Source organism: Hemiscyllium ocellatum, chromosome 17 (genome assembly GCF_020745735.1).
Source record: "Hemiscyllium ocellatum isolate sHemOce1 chromosome 17, sHemOce1.pat.X.cur, whole genome shotgun sequence".
NCBI classification, from domain to species: Eukaryota; Metazoa; Chordata; class Chondrichthyes; order Orectolobiformes; family Hemiscylliidae; genus Hemiscyllium; species Hemiscyllium ocellatum.
This window is the reverse complement of record NC_083417.1, coordinates 29,794,895-29,816,608: the sequence shown is the minus strand read 5'-3', so window position 1 is coordinate 29,816,608 and position 21,714 is coordinate 29,794,895. Positions and strand designations below refer to the sequence as shown.

At 41.4% G+C, this 21,714-nt stretch overlaps 1 protein-coding gene across 2 annotated transcripts in view; it reads right to left on the bottom strand.

The window, feature by feature from the left end:
* Positions 1-751: 751 nt before the first annotated feature.
* Positions 752-21,714, bottom strand: part of mvda (mevalonate (diphospho) decarboxylase a) — a 48,020-nt gene continuing 27,057 nt past the window's right edge. Inside the window, exons 9-11 of one of the 2 annotated variants that reach the window (XM_060838030.1) lie at positions 11,343-11,451; positions 5,066-5,178; positions 752-1,185 (exon numbers count right to left, since the gene is read on the bottom strand). In XM_060838030.1, coding sequence (XP_060694013.1) covers positions 5,104-5,178; positions 11,343-11,451 — 184 coding nt within the window. In that variant the 3' untranslated portion in view covers positions 752-1,185; positions 5,066-5,103. The remainder of the gene's footprint in view (positions 1,186-5,065; positions 5,179-11,342; positions 11,452-21,714) is intronic. The other variant, XM_060838031.1, reaches the window with a different exon arrangement.

Sequence of the window (21,714 nt, the reverse complement as noted above, 5' to 3'; positions counted from 1 at the left end):
GTTGGAAGCCCACATAGACCCAGGGAAATGTGCAGACTCCACAGTCACCCATGATTACACTCAAACCGACATCCGTCACTGAGGGGCAAACCACCACATCTTTGTGGTGCTCCTTATTGACTGAAGTCTCACAGTGAGCATTGTGCAACTGAATGGATCCTAAGAATTCATTTGAAAGCTATTTAAGTTCTAAGTGGGTAGGACATTAATGCTTAGCTTTAATTTGGTAACTGGCCCTATATTCTGGTCTTTTAAAACGTAAAAACAAATGACATTGAAAATTACAAGAGAGTGAAATTCACCTTCAGCACTAATTCAAAAATAAGTATTGCTAGATAAGCAAATGTACATCCCTTCTAAGGATCTCAACTGAAAAGAAAATTAGACAGGGTGTAAAACAGACGACCTTAATCAGGAGAATAACAAATTGGAAACCATAAAGACAAAATTGCATATATGTACATTTCAAATATTTCAGGCTTTCCCATTATTGCCATGTTTATTGCTGTGTGTGCATGTTAATTCATTGTCTGACATTTTTTAGTTTTCAGGCTGTAATCTATTTAATGTGCTCCCATCATCAATTTCTCAGGTGTTACACTTTCTGATGCTTACTTTTCTGATTATATAATGCTGATGATAGACAGACTGTTAGATCTTAGGATTCAAGAGATATTTGTTGGTGGAAGCTAAAAATCCAGGCTGATAAGAATATGAAAACAGTTTAATAAAATAAAATTGATGTACACAGATTATAAGTAACAGTTTATTTTTCAAGAAAATCTCACACATTTAAAATATTAGACTTATTTAACATGAAAATGATGAGAACGAGGGTAGGTCCGATCAAGGACAGTAGTGGGAGACTGTGTATTGAGTCGGAAGAGATAGGAGAGGTCTTGAATGAGTACTTTTCTTCAGTATTTACAAATGAGGGACCGTATTGTTGAAGAGCAGAGTATGAAACGGACTGGTTAGCTAGAGGAGATACTTGTTAGGAAGGAAGATGTGTTGGGCATTTTGCAAAACTTGAGGATAGACAAGTCCCCCAGGCCTGACGGGATATATCTTAGGATTATGTGGGAAGCAAGAGAGGAAATTGCAGAGCCGTTGGCAATGATCTTTTCGTCTTCACTGTCAATGGGGGTGGTACCAGGGGACTGGAGAGTGTCGAATGTTGTGCCTCTGTTCAAAAAAAGGGAATAGATTAGATTAGATTACCTACAGTGTGGAAACAGGCCCTATGGCCCAACAAGTCCACACCGACCCACCGAAGCGCAACCCACCGAGACCCCTACATTTACCTCTTACCTAACACTAAGGGCAATTTAGCATGGCCAATTCAGCTGACCTGCATATCTTTGGATGGGATAACCCTGGGAATTACAGGCCAGTTAGTCTTACTTCGGTGGTAGGCAAATTAATGGAAAGGGTACTGAAGGATAGGATTTGAGTGTATCTGGAAAGAAAGTGCTTGATTAGGGACAGCCAGCACGGATTTGTGAGGGGTAGGTCTTGCCTTACAAGTCTTATTGAATTCTTTGAGGAGGTGACCAAGCATGTGGATGAGGGTAGAGCAGTGGATATAGTGTATGTGGATTTTAGTAAGGCATTTGATAAGGTTCCCCATGGTAGGCTTATGCGGAAAGTCAGGAGGCATGGGATAGTGGGAAATTTGGCCAGATGGATAGAGAACTGGCTAACCGGTCAAAGTCAGAGAGTGGTGATAGATGGTAAATATTCAGCCTGGAGCCCAGTTACAACTGGAGTTCTGCAGGGATCAGTTCTGGGTCCTCTGCTGTTTGTAGTTTTTCTTAATGACTTGGAAGAGGGAGTCGAAGGCTGGGTCAGTAAATTTGCAGACGATACGAAGACTGGTGGAGTTGTGGATAGTGAGGAGGGCTGTTGTCAGTTGCAAACGGACTTAGATATGATGCAGAGCTGGGCTGAGGAGTGGCAGATGGAGTTCAACCCTGCCAAGTGTGAGGTTGTCCATTTTGGACAAATAAGAATGCGGAATACACGGTTAAATGTAGGGTTCTTAGTCAGGTGGAGGAGCAGAGGGATCTTGGGGTCTATGTTCATAGCTCTTTGAAAGTTGCCACTCAGGTGGACAGAGCTTGTAAGGCGGCCTATGGTGTATTAGTGTTCATTAGCAGAGGGATCATGAGGTGATGTTGCAGCTGTACAGGACCATGGTAAGGCCACATTTGCAGGACTGTGTGCAGTTCTGGTCACCTCACTCTGGGAAAGATGTGGAAGCTTTGGAGAGGGTGCAGAGGAGATTTACCAGGATGTTGCCTGGAATGGAGAATAGGTTGTACGAGGATAGGTTGAGTGCGCTAGGCCTTTTCTCATTGGAACGGTGAAGGATGAGGGGTGACTTGATAGAGTTTTATAAGATGATCAGGGGAATAAATAGAGTAGACAGTCAGACTTTTTCCCCCGGGTACAGAGCGTTACAAGGGGACATAGATTTAAGGTGAAGGGTGGAAGGTATGGGGTTGGAGGATGTCAGGGGTAGGTTCTTTATCCAGAGAGTGGTGGGGGCATGGAATGCGCTGCTTGTGGGAGTGGCAGAGTCAGAATCATTGGTGATCTTTAAGTGGCAATGGGATAGGTACATGGATAGGTGCTTAAGCTAGGACAAATGTTCGGCACAACATTGTGGGCCGAAGGGCCTGTTCTGTGCTGTATTGTTCTATGTTCTACATCTTAAAAACACGTCTCAAAAAGGCATATTCGTCATAGCTTTGTGTCTTATATTCTTCATGACATTAACAAGAACACTAATGTAAAAGGAATCAATATAAAGTGTATGTGAAGAGAGTGAATATATGTTAAAAAAGTTGTCATTAACACTGTGGTAGTTTATAAAAAGTAATTTAACAAGAATTTATTCAATTCGGCTGCATTCAGTGTCTGCATCTCCCACATTTTATCAAAATTCATATAATGTTTGGGACATAACAGATACATGTAAAGGTGTTGTAGAATCACACATCAACAAAAGGAAACACAGAATCAGAGAAAAATTGGAGAAATTAGTACGAGGTGCACAGGATAATATGCAGTTAATGTGCATCAATTGAAGTGAAAATCTGAGTTCATCATCATGAATCCCCAGTTATAAATCTGAAATCACCTATACACAAAGTGGAGGAATTTGATTATCCACAAATGGTATGATGGCACGGTACCAAATTCCATTGACTCTGTCATCCCAATCCGTCCCCAATCCCTGCAAGCTCAAAGTGACAAGGTCAAACCTCGGAGATCAGGATGACTGATAGTGAAGAGAGGATTACATGTACAAGTTACTTGTACAATACCTTAATTAGAAAGACCATTCAAAATGCATAAAAATTTAGTCAATACACAATAAAACTGTGGAAAGATTTCCAATTCCCAAACTAGAATCTAAAACATTGCAAATGAATTATATACACACTCTCCCACTCCAACAACAAACTAACACAGGTTGTAGACTCTTCCATGAGCACTCATTATTTAGTCTGGACCAACCACATCATCATCTTTTTATTTTCAACTAGCTTTTATGTTCTGGAACTATCTGGTTATCCCATGTGAAAAATATAAAATAGGCCATCTTAATGTTCTCTCATTATCGGAATTTCTAAGGTTAAACACAAAGTTAGTATGCAGGTGCAGCAAGTAATTAAAAAGGCAATGGGAATTTTGGCCTTTATTGCTAGGAGTTTAAAAATAAGGAAGTCTTGTTACAAATTGTTCCTGTGCAGGCTGTCGGTAAGGCCAGCCACATGAAATACTGTATACAGTCTGTACTCAAGTTATATACTACTTTGGAGGTAGTTCAAAAAGATTCACTAGGCTATTTCCTGAGAAACTTATGAAGAATGACTTCGGCCTTTATTCATTAGCATTTAGAAGAATGAGGGATGATCTTATAAAAACACAAGATTTTGAGTGGTCTTGACTGTGTAAATGATGAGATGATGTTTCCACTCCTACAGGAATATCAAAGTAGGGGACATGGTTCAGAATATGGGAATACTCATTTAAAATGGAGATGAAAAGGAATTTCTCCTCCTTAAGGTTAATGAATGTCAGGAATCCTCCACCTGAGTGTGTTCTGGAGGTTAGATCACTGGAAGTATTTTAAGAAGAGCTGGCTAGATGTTTGAAAAATAGGAATGGATAGCTGTAAGGAGCTGACATGCAAGAAGAGCGAGACCTTGGCAGATCAGTTATGACCTTATAAAATAATGTGGCTGACTTGAGGGAACAAATATCCTCCTCCTCTTATTTTTTGAATGATACTTAACTTGGAATGGATCCTATATTTGAGGAAATGTACTCATTAATGTAATGGATTAGAGCAAGTTTGAGTGACAACATTCAAAAGAAAATACAAATCTATGGTATTTACAATTCAAAGATGCAAATCCCATCTGCATTTGGTATCCACCATTGATATCAATGGCATGCATTCAAATATACAAAAGATGATATTCTGTATATTAGTTCAGTAAAACTTCAGAGAACTTCCACATACTTCTAAACAATTTTGTTCGTGAATTACACATGGATGCAGCACCTTGTTTGTCAATGTTATAAACTATGGATTCAAAACTAAATGTAAATAGCACTGAGTTTTTGATATGGAAATTCAAATGGAATTTCATCAGAAACTAAATTACATTAAACTATATTGAATAAAAGGTCAAAGTTAATGAATACTAGCAATATATTACATTACTGTGCAGTGTAGGGTTTTTTTCCCCTTTTACACACTAAACTATATTATTAACTAAGCCAAGATCCAGGAATACGTTTGAAATTGTATTATTAGGTTAGATGTAGAGGAGTAACATGAAATAGACAGACAACAAACTTCATACTATTTTTCAGATTTCTACGTTTACAGGCTTTAGTTCTTTCTTCCGAATTCAGGCACATTGTGTACCAAAAGTTTAAAACATGAACATTTGCTGATACAAACTGAAACCAGAAGTGGTCTGCATGTGCAATATAACTCAGATAAAAAATGCCACGTTTATTACAATCAATGTAAAGATCTTACAGCTCTCCCTTTAACTGCAGAAAGGTTTCTTTTAGACTCTATTGCTTGGGAAATCCATCCTCTCCAAGTAGGTGAAGGTTGGCATCTTGTATCAACTGTGGCCCCGGCCCTACCTTTGGAAAGGAAAACTAGACTTAAAAAAAAAATTGCTCAATTCTTAACAGAACAAAGTGTGGAATAAAACTAAACGAAAAATTCCCCGCACTATCAAGGGGCTCTCTCTAATGGGAGGTAAACAAACACAATCTATCCAAGAACAGAAAGCACGTAAATTCTTTCCAATCCCCCAGGAAAAGCAAACTAAATGTAATTCTAACATCATCCAGTTTAACTAGTTGCATTAGTGTACGTTAATGTATCCAATCCAAGTGGCTTGTTCTCATTGTATTCCATGAGATCTAACCTTGCTAACTAGTCTCCCATGGGGAGCTTTGTCACATGCCTTACTGAAATCCATTTGGATCATGTCTACCACTCTGCCCTCAATCCTCGTTGTTACTTTTTCAAAAAACTAATCAAGTTTGTGAGTCATGATTTCCCATGCACAAAGCCACGTTGACTATCCCTATCAATCCTTGACTTTCCAAATACATGTAACTTCTATCCCTCACGATTCCCTGCAACAACTTGCCCATCGACATCAGGCCCACCGATCTATAGTTCCCTGGCTTGTCCTTACCACTTTTCTTAAACAGTGGCACCATGTTAGCCAATCTGCAGTCTTTCAGCACCTCACCTGTGACTATTGATGATACAAATATCTCAGCAAGGGGCCCAATGATCGCTTCCATAACTTCCCAGATTTCTAGTGTACACCTGATCAGGTCCTGGGGATTTATCCACTTTTATGCATTTCAAGACATCCAGCCCTTCTTCCTCTGTAATATGGATATTTTTCAAGAGGTCACCATCTATTTCCCCAAATTCTATATCTTCCAATCCTGTTCCACAGTAAACATTGATGCAAAATACTCGTTTAGTATATCTCCCATCTCCTGCAGCTCCACACAAAGCTAATCTTTGAGGGGCCCTATTCTCTCCCTTAATTACCCTTTTGTTCTTAGTGTATTTGTAAAAATCCTTTGGATTCTCCTTAATTCTATTTGCCAAATCTATCCCATGTCCCCTTTTTGCCCTCCTGATTTCCCTCTTAACTATACTCCTACTGCCTTTATACTCTAAGGATTCACTCCATCTATCCTGTCTATACCTGATATATGCTTCCTTCTTTTTCTGAATAAAACCCTCAATTTCTTTAGTCATCCAGGATTCCCTGCACCTACCAGCTTTGCCTTTCACCCGAATAGGAAAATATTATCTCTGGATTCTTGTTATCTCATTTCTGAAAGGTTCCCATTTTCCAACCAACCCTTTACCTGTGAACATCTACCCCCAATCAGCTTTCAAAAGTTCTTGCCTAATACCATCAAAATTAACCTTCCTCCAATTTAGAACTTCAATATATAGGTTTGGTCTATCTCTTTCCATCACTATGTTAAAACTAATAGAATTATTTTGACTGGCTTTAAAGTGCTCCCCCACTGACACCTCAGTCACATGCCCTGCCCTATTTCCCAAGTGTAGGTCAAGTTTTGCACTTCTCTAGTAGGTACATCCACATACTGAATCAGAAAACTTTCTTGTAAACGCTTAAATTCCTCTCCATCTAAACACCCTAACACTATGACAGTCCCAGCCTATGTTTGGAAAGTTAAAATCCCTTACCGTTACCACTCTATTTCTTATAGATAACAGATCTCCTAACAAATTTGTTTCTCAATTTCCCTCTGACTATTAGGGGGTTTATAATACAATCCCAATAAGGTGATCATCCATTTATTTCTCAGTTCCACCCAAATAACTTGCGTGGATGTATTTCCAGGAATATTCTCCCTCAGTACAACTGTAATGTTATCCCTTATCAAAAATGTCACTCCCCATCCTCTCTCACCTCCCTTTCTGTCCTTCCTGTAGCATTTGTATCCTGGAATATTAAGCTACCAGTACTGTCCATCACTGAGCCACATTTCTGTAACTGTTATGATATCCCAGTCCCATGTTTCTAACCATGCCGTGCTTTCATTTGCCTTCCCTGTTTTGCATCGAAATTAATGCACTTTATCAGTCCTACCTTGTTCGCTGCTTTGTCCCTGTCTGCCCTGACTGTTTGACTCGCTTCTTTTCTCAACTTTACCACTCTCAGATTGATCTCTTTCCTCACCATCTTGCTAGGTCCCATTCCCCACCTTACCATTTTAAATCCTCCTGAGCAGTTCTAACAAATCTCCCTGCCAGTATATTAGTCCCCCTCCAATTCAGGTGCAATCCGTCCTTCATGGACAGGTCACTTCTACTCCAGAAGAGATTCCAATGATCCAAAAATGTGAATCCTTCTTCAATACACTAGCTCCTCAGCCATGCATTCATCTGCTCGATCCTCCTACTCCTGCCCTCACTAGTTCGTAGCACCCGAGTAATCCAGATATTACTACTCTCGAGGACCTCCTTTTTAAATTCCTGCCTAACTCTCCATATTCTCCCTTCAGAATCTCATCCTCTTCCCTCTTATGTCATGGTTTCCAATGTGTACAATAACCTCCTAAGGGTCCTTCTCCCCTTTGAGAGAATTCTGCAACCTCAGGAGTCATCCTTGATCCTAGGACCAGGGAGGCAACTCACCAATCTGATTTTTCGCTGCTGGTCACAGAAACATCCGTCTGTGCCTCGGACTAGACAGTTCCTAACACAATTGATTTCTTGGAATCTGACGTACCTCTCATTGCATTAGAGCTTGTCTCGATACCAGAAACTTGGCTGTTCATGCTACATTCCACTGAGAATCCATCACCCCCTACATTTTCCAAAATAGCATACTTGTTTTAAATGCCACAGAAGACTCCTGCACTACCTGCCTACCTTTCCTGGAGTTAACTTTATTCTCCCTTTCTATAACTGCCATCCATCACATCCCCTTGCTCTTGTAAATTCCTCATCGCCTCAAACTGTCACTCCAACTCATCCATTAGATCTGATAGCATTCGCAACCAAAAGGTATTTATTGCAGATATAATCCTCAGTAACATTGAAACTCTCCCACATCCGACAAGAGCATATCACTGCTCCAAGCTAACTTAATACTAGGGCTGGGGCTGTTTTCTCTGGAGTGTCAGAGGCGGAGGGGTGACCTTATTAGAGTCTATAAAGTCATGAGGGACATGGCTAGGGTAAACAGAAATAGTCTTTTCCCTAAGGTGAGGGAATCCAGAACTTGAGGTTTAGGGTGAGAGGGGAAAAATATAAAAGAGACCTCAGGGGCAACATTTTCACACAGAAGGTAGTATGTGTATGGAATGAGCTGCCAGAGGAAGTGGTGGAGACTAGTACAATTGCAACATTTAAAAGGCATCTGGATAAGTGTAAGAATAGGAAGGGTTTGAAGGGATATGGGCCAAGTGCTGGCAACTGGGACTAGATTGGGTTGACATATCTAGTTGGCATGGACGAGTTGGACTGAAGAGTCTGTTTCCGTGCTGTACATCTTTATGACTCTATAATGAAAATAAATAGTTCTTTTGGGAATAAAGGTGATAAACATATCAATATCCAGGAAAAATGCAGAAAATTACTGAGGAAGTAATAAACACATTATTTCTCAAGGTCCACAGAAGCTGTATCTATTTATACATCACTAATTAAAGTGGAGGTGGGGAGCATTGATTCATTAACCTGACCACTAAATAACTGAATATTCAAAAGGTATAGGTCAATTATGAAGAAATGGCTGCTCAGAAGTTCCACATAAGCCAATTAGCACAATGACCTTTTTCCTGCATTGATTTACAGGCTTGGAAGCCGCTGCTGCACACCGACTTGAGGTGCCCACAGCAGTAAAATAATTAGAGCAAATAATGATGTTGATGAAATGATCATGTCAAAGGACTAGCAATCCAGAGACTCAGGTTATTGACTAATGGTTGTCAGTTTACATCATGGCAGCTGGTAGAGTTTAATTTCAAACAGTAAATAAGAAATACAAGACTAATGTTAGTAATGGTGACCATGACAACTATTACTATCATGTCATTAAAAAATCTATCTGGTTCACTAATGTCCTTAAGGGAAAGAAACTTGCCATCCTGAATTGGTCTAGACTATATAAGACTCCAAGATAGAAGTTGGAGGGTGGCCTTTCAGACTGGAGGCCTATGACCAATGGTGTGCCACAAGGATCAGTACTTGGTCCACTGCTTTTTGTCATGTATATACATGATTTGGATGGGGGCAATGGAAGTATAGTTTGTAAGTTTTCAGATGACACCAAAATTGGAAATGTAGTGGACAACGAAGGTTACCTCCGAGTACAATGGGATCTTGATCAGATGGGCCAAATGGACTGAAGAGTGGCAGATTGAGTTTAATTTAGATAAATATGAGGTGCCACATTTTGTAAAAGACTATTAAGCAGGACTTATACACTTTATGGTAAGATCCTGGGGAGTGTTGTGGAACAAAGCGACCTTGAAGTGCACGTTCATAGTTCCTTGAATCGCAGGTAGATAGGATAGCGAAGGCGGCTTTTGGTATGTTTTCCTTTATTGGTCAGAGCATTGAGTATAGGACTTGGTAGGTCATGTTGTGGCTGTACAGGACATTGGTTAGGCCATGTTTGGAATATTGTGTGCAATTCTGGTCTCCCTTCTATAGGAAGGAAGTTGTGAAATTTGAAAGGGTTCAGAAAAAATTTACAAGGAGGTTGCCAGGATTGGAGGATTTGGGCTACAGGGAGAGGCTGAATAGGATGGGGTTGTTTTCCCTAGAGCATTGGAGGCAGAGGGGTGATCTTATAGAGGTTTATAATATCATGAGGGACAGGGATACGGTGAACAGACAAGCTCTTTTCCCTCAGGTGGGGAAGTCCAAAACCAGAGGGGATAGGTTTAGGGTGAGAGGAGAAAAAATTAAAAGGGATCTAATGGGGCAACGTTTTTGTGCAGAAGGAATGAGCTGCCAGAGGAAGTGGTTGAGGCTGGTACAATTCCAACATGTAAAAGGCATCTGGATGGGCATATGAACAGAAAGGGTTTAGAGGGGTATATGGACCAAATGCTGGAAAATGGGACTAGATTAAGTTAGGTTATCTGGTCAGCATGGATGAGTTGGACCGAAGGGTCTGTTTCCGTGCTGTACATCTCTATGACTGTATGACACCGGAAATCAGAACAAGATGTTTTACTGAAATGGCAAAAAATTGGAAGGTTGGGGTCATTTCTACAGACGGAAGTATTCTGCGAAGTGGTCTCACAGTTTACATTTGGTCTTGCCAATATGAAGGAGGCTGCATTGTGAGCAGTGAATGTAGCAGACTAGATTGAAAGAAGTACTAGTAAAACACAACTTCACTTGGAAGGAGTGTTTCGGGCCTTGAATGGGGGGGGGGGGGGGGGGAGGGAGGAAGTGAAGGGCAGGGCTAACGTTGTACCCTCTACAATTGTATGGAAAGGTGCCATGGGGGCATGAGAAAGTGTTAGGCATTGAAGGAAGGTGTGGTACCGGCACAAATCTGAAAGTGAAGGGCACACGAGGATGAGCTTGGTGGTGGTACCCTACTGAAGCTGGCAGAAATCAATGATTCTTTGAATGTGGAGACTGGCGGGTGGAAGGTGAGGGCAAGGGGAAGATTAGATTACTTTTAGATTAGATTACTTGCAGTGTGGAAACAGGCCCTTCGGCCCAACAAGTCCATACCCACCCGCCGAAGCGTAACCCATACAGACCCATTCCCCTACCTTTACTCCTTCACCTAACACTACGGGCAATTTAGCATGGGCAACCTGCACAGTTTTGGATTGTGGGAGGAAACTGGAGCACCCGGAGGAAACCCACGCAGACACGGGGAGAATGTGCAAACTCCACACACAGTGTCGCCTGAGGTGGGAATTGAACCCAGGTTTCTGGCGCTGTGAGGCAGCAGTGCTAATGACTGTGCCACCATGCCGCCCGAACTTGATCATTCTAAGCAAATGGGGATGGGAAGGAGGGCTGAGGTACGAGAGATGGTTGAACACAGTTGACAGCCCTAATCAACCAGTGGGAGGTATCTTCAGTTGAGGTAAAGAAAGGAATATTCTGATGATACCAAATGCGGGAGACGAGTAACAATGAGCTCAAAAAAAAATGCAAGAGACAGCAGTAGGGCAAATAAAATATCATCAAACAACACAGTAAAAAAAAAGCCAGCAACAGGAAGTTATGTGGAGACACTGAATTGAAAATTCACCTGAGTGTTAATGATATATTGAATTCCAGACTTAATTGAATCCATCTGGATGCTGGACTTCAGATGCTCTGATACAGATACTGAATTTACAGGCAAACCTTTCAGGAATCTAGGAAGAAAAACAAAAAACTGTAACAGAACATAGAGAAGCAAATGCAGTTTGTTAAAACTTTTTTCTTCTCTTTCGCAATTATACAGACTTCATCCACTTTTTGTGCACATCCATCAGAAGCAGTCATATTTTCCAAACTAAAAAATGTAAAGAAAAGAATTAGGGCTTGAAGGGAGGTAAATGCTGATTCAAAACATGGAAGAGATCGTGGAGGGACAGCTTTGTAGCCATCCCAGGAATCCTATTAACTAACTTGCATACTCCCCAAGCTCCCTACCTCCCCATATATAACAAGGCTAAGATTTTGAGACAGTGGGACGTTTGATGAATGAATATATGAGGAATATCATACAAAAGGCATTGTCAAACAAAACTATTTGCTTAGGCCTACATGTTAATGAACAATATTAAGGTTAATGATAGTTTGAGTATACTGATATGAAAATATTTTAGTTTGCTGCTGTTGTTGTTGCCTTATCTACTCTTATCAGGAGATCCGCTAACATGGTATACTCCAAGTGTTTGACTTACCCTACCTTCACACACCCACTGTAGGCCATCAGCAACCATCTGTGATACCCAGCATCCAAGTAAGTCTAAGTCAATCCCTCCTTCTATTGCCCTTCACTCTTCCCTCAGCAACATGCAAGCTTAACTTCATATTATCTAGAATCTAAATGCTCTGACTTCTATAGTTCTAACGAAGGGTGACAGACCTGAAATATTACCTTTTATGTCGCCACAGATACTGCCAGATCTGTTGACCATAACCAGCATTTTTGACTTTGGGTATAATTAAGTGAAACTATTTAATGCCAAGGTTTTAAATGTACTTAGCTCAGCATTTAGTTATTGCAGTTTAAAAAAAAGAGGAAGTTTCAAGAGAAAAATGTTACCAAAATTAATTTTCTAAATTAATTTAGTATCCAACAGAAGATTACTTAACGATATAAACAGGGCAACGGGTGGGGGGTGGGGGGGGGGGGGGGGGGTGGTGGTGAGGGGAGACGCTGCAATTTCATACACCAGTGCTACAACATCTTGTCTTTTTGTAGTTCACATAACTTCCAGAGATAATAATTCAACAAAATGGTGTTAAAGTTATTAAAATTGAAGTTAAATAGGCAGATACTCAAATTTGAAATTAAAAAATAGGGAGCAGGAAGCATTGGCAGAGAGAAAAGGGTTTACGTTTCAAGTTGATAACCTTTCAACAGAACCCTTCTCTCATGTTTGTGCACTTTAAAATAAAGCTTTAGTTTCTTTTCCAAGTCAGGTTAATTATTCTGCAAGATACTTGTGCCCTTTTTACATAATTGCCTCTTTTCAAAATTGAAGGCTGCTTTTAATTTTAAAATTTCAAGAAATCAGTTTTCTTTATTTATTTCCCCCTTCAATTATTCAGAAAACAAGCCAACTTCAAAGCTTGCCTCTTAGCTCGCTTGCTTTTTCGAGCCAGTATCCCACGATGCAGTCCTTGTTCAGCCCAATTCTGCTTTTGTTTCATATTTCCTTGTAGCTTTTGATAATAATGATAATGGCAGCAGAATGAGTTAATTTTGCTTTTTAGTTAGGAATACCAACAGTTTGGCTTCTTTATCAGCCTCAATTGCCCCATTTTTAATACCTTTTTATTGGCTATGGTATTGCAAATTTCTTTAAAAATTCATTGTGCTTTTGCTTGAATCAATTAATTGCATAGTTTAAATTTCTTAATTGCCCCATTTTTCTCCATTGTATTTTTCAGCAGTCAGCATTTTTGTGTTTTTAGCATTTATAAAAGCCCTTACTCCTCTTCTATTTTTAACTTCATTATATTTTCTCACATTTTGTTTCATCTCCCCTTTTTTGCTATTCTTCTGTCTTTTGTGCTCAATTTGGATTTTTCAGAGAACTGGACAGGGAACATCTACATCATTCAAAGCCCTCTACAAACACTCATCATCATGGGAATCTTGTTTGCACAGCATCCCGCATTGCTGAAAACATTCAAGACAGAATGTGCCTGCTGTAAGCCGCTTCTCAAAGCATACCTTGCTTCATTTTGCTATTTAATACATAGGAACAGGAGTAGGCCATTCAGCACCTCACGCCTGTTCCACCATTCAATGAGATCTGTGCTGATTTGTGGCCTAACCCCATATACATGCCTTTGTCCCATGTCCCTCAATACCTTTGCTTAAAAATTTATCTATCCCTTGTTTAAAGTTTACAACCGATTTTGCATCCAGTGCCATTTGTGGAACAGAGTTCCAAACATCCACCAACCTGTGTGTGGAGAAGTGCTTCCTAACCTCTCTAGGTCTGGCTCCAATTCTCAGATTATGGCCCTAGTTCCAGAATCAACAAATGGAAATAGTTTACCTTCATTACTCTGTCTTTTCCTGCTAATATCTTGAAGACTTTGTTCAGATCACTCCTTAAATTTTTAAGTTCTAGAGAAAGTATGCCTAATTTATATAATCTCTACTCACAATGTAAACCCTGAAGATACAAGTATCATTCCTGTAAACTTGCGTTGTACTCCCTCCAAAGCCAATATATCCTCCCTAAAATGTGATGCCCAAATCTGCTCATAGTTCTCCAAGTGGGGTCTAACCAGGGTTTGCTATAACTGCAGCATACTTCCTGCATCCTTGTATTCCAATCCTCTAGATATAAAATCCATCATTCCATTTTTTTAAAAATCATTTTCTGCACCTGTTTGTGACATTAAAAATCTATGCACCTGAACCCTTTGGACACCCACCATATGTAACTTAATGTAATCTAAAATATAACCTGATCTATCCTTTTTGGTCCAAAATGGATAATTTCACACTTGCTTACGTGGAACTCCATCTGCCACAGTTTTATCTATTCACTTAGTCTATCAATATCCCTTTATAAATTTATGTGATCACCTACCTGGTCTATAACAGTGCCTAACTTTGTGTTATCGACAAGTTTGAACATATGACTTTCCATGTCATTATCCAAGTCATTAATAAAAATATGAATAATTGAGGCCCTAACACAGATCCTTATGTGGCACGATTGGTCACATCCTGTCAATTTGAATTCCTCCCCATTCTTCCTACTTTCTGTATTAGCATGAAATGAAAGCTGCAAATGGTGAAATCACAGATCTCTTGCTTTTCACCCAGTCTTTTTCACTACTGCATTTTATACCATTAGGCACAAATGAACCACTGCTTAGTCAGCCACAGCAGCCTAACGATAGAAGTGAGAATGCTACAGTTCGGAGGACGAAGTACCACCATATGACGGGAATATTATAGCCACCAATTCAGATTTTAATACACCACATGGTGAGGCTTCAGGCACAAAGATTGCAAATATGCCAATAGACTTCATATGCTTGTTTCCCAGTTCTGCTACAGAGAACTCATAAGAACTTTGATGGACACGGTACAGGAGAACTGATAAGCACACATACTGAGGCGGTTGGTAGATTTGCAAGCTTATCAAGGAGCTTGTTGTTTTTAAATCAAGGAACAAGGCAGAGTCCAGCTACCTGGCAGAGTTTCTTGCAGAACTGGAAACCCATCCCAATTCCGCAATGACACTTGCCGATCCAATTCATGACGTTGTGTTCAGTGGCCAATATGTCATTTCCATTGGAATGCGCTGCAGTGGAAATTCAGACTGAAGTCATGGGATCCATACTTGCTGCCATGCAGCTTCAGACTATTGCCACCAAGACTGTGGGTTTCACTTCTAAAGAGCAGGCAGGTTCTCACAGCTCTCCAGCAATTTGTCCTCTATCAATAGACAATAGGTGCAGGAGTAGGCCATTCAGCCCTTCGAGCCTGCACCGCCATTCAATATGATCATTCCTAGTCAGTATCTGCTCCCTGCCTTATCTCCATAACCCTTGATTCCACTATCTTCGAGAGCTCTATCCAACTCTTTCTTAAATGAATCCAGAGACTGGGCCTCCACTGCCCTCTGGGGCAGAGCGTTCCACACAGCCACCATTCTCTGGGTGAAGAAGTTTCTCCTCATCTGTCCTAAATGGTCTACCCCATATTTTTAAGCTGTGTCCTCTGGTTCGGCACTCACCCATCAGCAGAAACATGTTTCCTGCCTCCAGAGTGTCCAATCCTTTCATAATCTCATATGTCTCAATCAGATCCCCTCTCAGTCTTCTAAACTCAAGGGTACACAAGCCCAATCGCTTCAGTCTTTCAGTGTAAGGTAATCCCTCCATTCCAGGAATTGACCTCGTGAACCTACGCTGCACTCCCTCAATAACCAGAATGTCTTTCCTCAAATTTGGAGACCAGAACTGCACACAGTACTCCAGGTGTGGTCTCACCAGGGCCCTGTACAGCTGCAGAAGCACCTCTTTGCTTCTATACTCAATTCCTCTTGTTATGAAGGCCAGCATGCTATTAGCCTTCTTCACAACCTGAAGTACCTGCATGCTTGCCTTCATTGAGTGGTGTACAAGAACACCCAGATCTCTCTGTACTGCCCCTTTATCTAAATTAATTCCATTGAGGTAGTAATCTGCCTTCTTGTTCTTGCCACCAAAGTGGATAACCATACATTTATCCACATTAAACTGCATCTGCAATGCATCTGCCCACTCACCTAACTTGTCCAGGTCACCCTGTAATCTCCTAACATCCTCATCATATTTCATCCTGCCACCCAGCTTTGGATCATCAGCAAATTTGCTAATGTTATTGCTGATACCATCTTCTATATCATTAACATAAATTGTAAAAAGCTGCGGTCCCAGCACGGATCCCTGCGGTACCCCACTGCTCACTGCCTGCCATTCCGAAATGGAGCCGTTTATCACTACCCTTTGTTTCCTATCATCCAACTGATTTTCAATCCAATCTAGTACTTTGCCCCCAATACCATGCGCCCTAAGTTTACTCACTATCCTCCTGTGTGGGACTTTATCAAAATCTTTCTGAAAGTCCAGGCACACTACATCTACTGGATCTCCCTCGACCATCTTCAGAGTTACATCCTCAAAATTCAAGAAGATTAGTCAAGCATGATTTCCCCTTCATAAACCCATGCTGACTCTGTCCTATCCTGTTACTACTATCCAGATGTGCCGTAATTTCATCTTTTATAATAGACTCCAGCATCTTTCCCACCGCTGAGGTCAGACTAACTGGTCTATAATTTTTTGCTTTCTCTCTCCCACCTTTCTTAAAAAGTGATTAACATTAGCCAACTTCCAATCCTCAGGAACCGACCCCGAATCTATCGAACTCTGGAAAATAATCACCAACGCATCCACGATTTCTAGAGCCACCTCCGTCAGTACCTTGGGATGTAGACCATCAGGCCCCAGCGACTTATCAATCTTCAGACCTAACAGTCTCTCCAGCACCAAATCCTGGCAAATATAGATTCCTTTAAGTTCAGGTCCTTCAGCCATTGTTACCTCAGGGAAATTGCTTGGGTCTTCCCCAGTGAACATAGATCTGAAGTACCCATTTAATTCTTCTGCCATTTCTTTGTTCCCTGTAATATATTCCCCTGTTTGTCTTCAACGGCCCAATTTTAGTCCTAACCATTTTTTTTGCCTTGCACATACTTAAAAAAAAGTTTTTACTATCCTCCTTTATTATTATTGGTCAGTTTACCTTCGCACCTTATTTTTCCTCTGCGTATTTCCTTCTTAGTAATCCTCTGTTGTTCTTTAAAAGCTTCCCAGTCCTCTGTTTTCCCACTTATCTTTGCTATGTTATACTTTTTCTCTCTTAACTTTATAGAGCATAGAACATAGAAAAATACAGCGCAGTACAGGCCCTTCGGCCCTTGATGTTGCATCGACCAAAGTCTACCTAACCTACACTAGCCCAATAACCTCCATATACTTATCTAATGCCCGCTTAAATGACCATAAAGAGGGAGAGTTCACCACTGCTACTGGCAGGGCATTCCATGAACTCACAACCCGCTGAGTAAAGAATCTACCCCTAACATCTGTCCTATACCTACCACCCCTTAATTTAAAGCTGTGTCCCCTAGTAACAGCTGACTCCATTAGCGGAAAAAGGTTCTCACTGTCAACCCTATCTAAACCCCTAATCACCTTGTACACCTCTATCAAATCTCCCCTAAACCTTCTTTTCTCCAATGAGAACAGCCCCAAGTGCCTCAGTCTTTCCTTAACTTCCTTCGTCAGCCACGGCCGCCCATGCCTCCTCCTAGGATCTTTCTTCCTTTTAGGAATGACCTGATCCTGCAACTTCTGCATTATACACAGAAATATTCGCCATTGTTCCTCCACAGTCATCCCTGCTAAGTTATTGCACCATTGAACTTTGGCCAGCTCCTCCCTCATAGCTCCATAGTTCCCTTTGTTCAACAGAAGTACTGTCACTTCCGACTGTACCCCCTCCCTCTCAAATTGCAGATTGAAGCTTAATGTATTACGGTCACTACTTCCCAATGGCTCCTTCACTTCGAGGTCTCTGACCAATTCTGGTTCGTTACACAATACTAGATCCAGAATTGCCTTCTCCCTGGTCTGCTCCAGCACCAGCTGCTCTAAGAATCCATCTCTGAGGCACTCCACAAAGTCTCTTTCTTGAGGTCCAATACCATCCTGATTCTCCCAGTCTACCTCCATGTTAAAATCCCCCATAACAACTGTAGTAACATCTTTACCACAGGCCAATTTCAGCTCCTGATTCAACTTACATCCGACATCCAGACTACTGTTTGGGGGCCTGTAGATGACTCCCAAGAGGGTCTTTTTACCCTTAGTATTTCACAGCTCTATCCACACTGACTCTACATCCCCTGACTCTAGGTCCCCCAGCGCAAGGGACTGAATATCCTCCTTACCAACAAGGCCACTCCACCCCCTCTGCCCGTCAGTCTGTCCTTACGATAGCACGTGTAGCCTTGAATATTCATTTCCCAGGCCCTGTCCACTTGAAGCCACATCTCAGTTATCCCCACAATATCGTATCTGACAATTTCTAAAAGACCCTCAAGCTCATCCATCTTATGTCTAATGCTTCGTGCGTTCATATACAGTATTTTTAAATTTGTTACTGCTCTCACCCTTCCCATCAACCCCTATTTCACTCAACCTTACAGCATGATCCCTTTCCGAGTTTTCTGCCTCATTGATACAGTTGTCTTTCTTGACTTCTCTTGTTCTAACTTTCCCTTCAATTTCTTTTTTAAACATCCAGGTAACAACATCTGCTTGGCAAGAACCATGGAATGCACAAAAGGCGCACAATTGAGTTTTGTAGGAATTATTTGAAGTGTATTTGGTGAAGTAGCTATGATACTATGACACTTCTCGGGATTTTAGCCAAGATGATCGCGATATATAGCCAATGGAGCAAAAGATGGTGGTAAATTCTGAAGCAATGCGAAAAGGTGGAATGACATTATAAAAACACCAGAATTGCATTTGCCAGTCAGAGATCCTCAGTAACCTCCCTCGCGCCTCTTGTTCCAAGGTGGCCTCCAAATATCTGGTGCTAAAGGCAAGGCCCTCATGTTTACTGATTTGCTGCTTCCTCCATAGTCTACATTGAAACTCAACACACCTTGGTGAGTGCTGAAAAGCAACCTCCAAAGGAGACGAGGCAGCAAAAGTTTTTTTTTCTTTGAAAGCAGGCTGCCACTGGTTTTCTCCGTAAAGTACCTTGTGGCTGCATGGCACTTGTTTTGGATGTGTCGTCCTTGCATGGCTAGGTGATGGACAGGATCATAAGCCAGATGTGGTCAGTTTGCCTTTTCAGAAGGGCTTATGCCCGAAACGTCAAATTTCCTATTCCTTGGATGCTGTCTGACCTGCTGTGCTTTAACCAGCAACACATTTTCAACTTTTCACCAAACACCTTTGTTTCATCATGGGGCCCGAAAGATGGTGAAAATGGCTGTGGGCCTGAGTGCAAAGACAGCAAGATTTCTGATGGTATGCACTCACAAACATGATCTGGCCATTGTTACATATCAACAGCAATTTTCTTGCAGTTCTTGTATATTTTCCTGTTTACATGTAGTCCATCACCCCTCAAACAAATTCCCATTCCCCATCCCCAAAATACCTTCAGTCTTGTTCGGATTCTCACTGTCCCTTCACTTTAATTGTAACTTTCTAAACCAATTACTTCCCAAAACTAAGTGATATTTTCGTTACCACTGCACTCTCAACTCACTTTCCCAACATACTTAATGACTGTCATGTCCTTCATAAATCCTCAAACAAAATTGCTTCATTCAGGAACAGCACTTGTACACAATTGTTTGTCTCAAGTGGCATAAACCACAGAAAATGTTGGATGTACTGAACAGATCCAGCCTCTGAAGAAAGAGTTTAATTTAAAATAATTTTCTTCAGAACCTGTCCTGAAACATTAGCCTAAATTTCACCAGCAAATTTCCAAGTATTTTGGCGAGTTTCATGGAAGGATTCTACCCACAAGCCCTAATGAGATTTCTCACACTATTCTCGGATACTCACCGTACCAGCAGTGCGCCACACCTCTATGGTGCACAGTTTATCCCTCTCCCCAGAGGAGGAAGTACTTGCCATTGCTGGAATTTCCTGGATTCCTTGTGCCTGCACCATTTTTAAACCCCAGCCAGAAAGCAGGTCAAGGTGACGCAGGCGAGGAGTTCTCGTTCGTGCACAGATTGGGAAAGAACTGAAAACTCATAGCTGACATTTTATTGTAAACACTAGTGCACATTCTCAGATGTATTGCTATTGAAAAACAAGGTACACAGCTTACCCTTGCTTAGCCTCAACTCATTTTAGAACCCCTTGTCTAAGGGAGGGCTACATACCACTCCCCCCACAATGTGTAGTCTAACATCTTCGCATTGTTCAATGTGAGACCATCGCATATTGGAAAGCCTACTGATGGTTGGACTCTTTCACTTTTACTCAGCAACAGCCAAAGAATGTGCAAATAAGCAGAAACTGCAATTACATCTGGGAACAAATAGAGACTGCTTGCCATTCAAGTAGCAACAAACGTATGCTCATTATCTAGCTCTCATTTCATGTAAATGGACGTCAATTAAACCTTGCCTGGCTTGTTGTGGTGATGATGCAATGTACCATCACGTAGGTGATATTCTTCCTGCTCACTGTCTTCACCTTCCTCTTTAGAAGACAGCTGCCACTCTCCCAGCTTGTCAGAGTCACAACCCCTGGACAATCGCAAGCATGAGAATGTCATCAGAGCCTCATCTCGTCTGCTCCATGATAGCCCTGACTTAAGAATGGGCAGCATTATAGCTTTGTTTGGTTTCGGGCATAATAGACTCATTAGTTTTGGTTTCAAAAAGTTAGCCTTCATCCCCAGTCATCATTCTTGTAAGGTGTTCAGCCCTTGAAACAAATCAGGAATACAACTGTTCTCAAAGATAAAGGCATTATGGCAACTCCCAAGGTACCTGGCGCAGACTTTAAGATGTGGTACTGCTGATCATGGCCAACGCGAACATTCCTGGAATTGAAGCCTTTTCTGTTCTTGAAGTTAACTGTTCCGATGGGGCCCATTCAATTTGACAGGTGTGCAGCACCTTGCACCTAGGGCGAGTCAGCTATGTTGGCAAAGCCTACTGCCCAACTGCAATGATGTCATCACAGGGAAATAAGATGAAGCAATGTAATCTAAACCACATTTTTATGCTTCAAGTCTTGAAAGTCTCCCCCCACTGGTTCCTTGGAAGCAGCCAGTTACATAAAAAGTTTAGTGTAGCTGTCACCTTGACAGCCACCAGGATATGATAGCCACCCACTCTTTACTATTGCAGGTCCAGCTCCAGTAGTTGCCATAGTTCAATGATAATGTCCTGGACTTTCTTATTTTTGTTGCAGCACCGTGCTTCTCCCATCCGAAGAAATGGCATGGAGGGTGATAGACTTGCGTATCTCCTCTGAATCTGAGGGAACCTCCACCTGTGACCTCATCAGCATGGTGTATATGTGAGACCAGCATAGAAAATATGTCCATCTCCTTGACTGATCACTGCTGGAAATCATGACAAGCTGCCTTGCTCTGTGGCTGCTGTAGAAGGGAAGACAAGACAGAGGTACTGTGAACTCTTGAGCTCTGGCAGCGTGGGGAGTGCAAAGTGCAAGAGAGGCCAAGTCAAGGCAGAGAAGCTTAAGCATCTAAACAGGGACAAAGTGACTTGCGTGCTAAGAAAGCACATGAGAAGCTCTCGATGAGCTCATGAGCTGGTTGCCTGTCCCTGCACACACAGAATCCTGACAACAGCATTCCAGTGAAAAGTGTT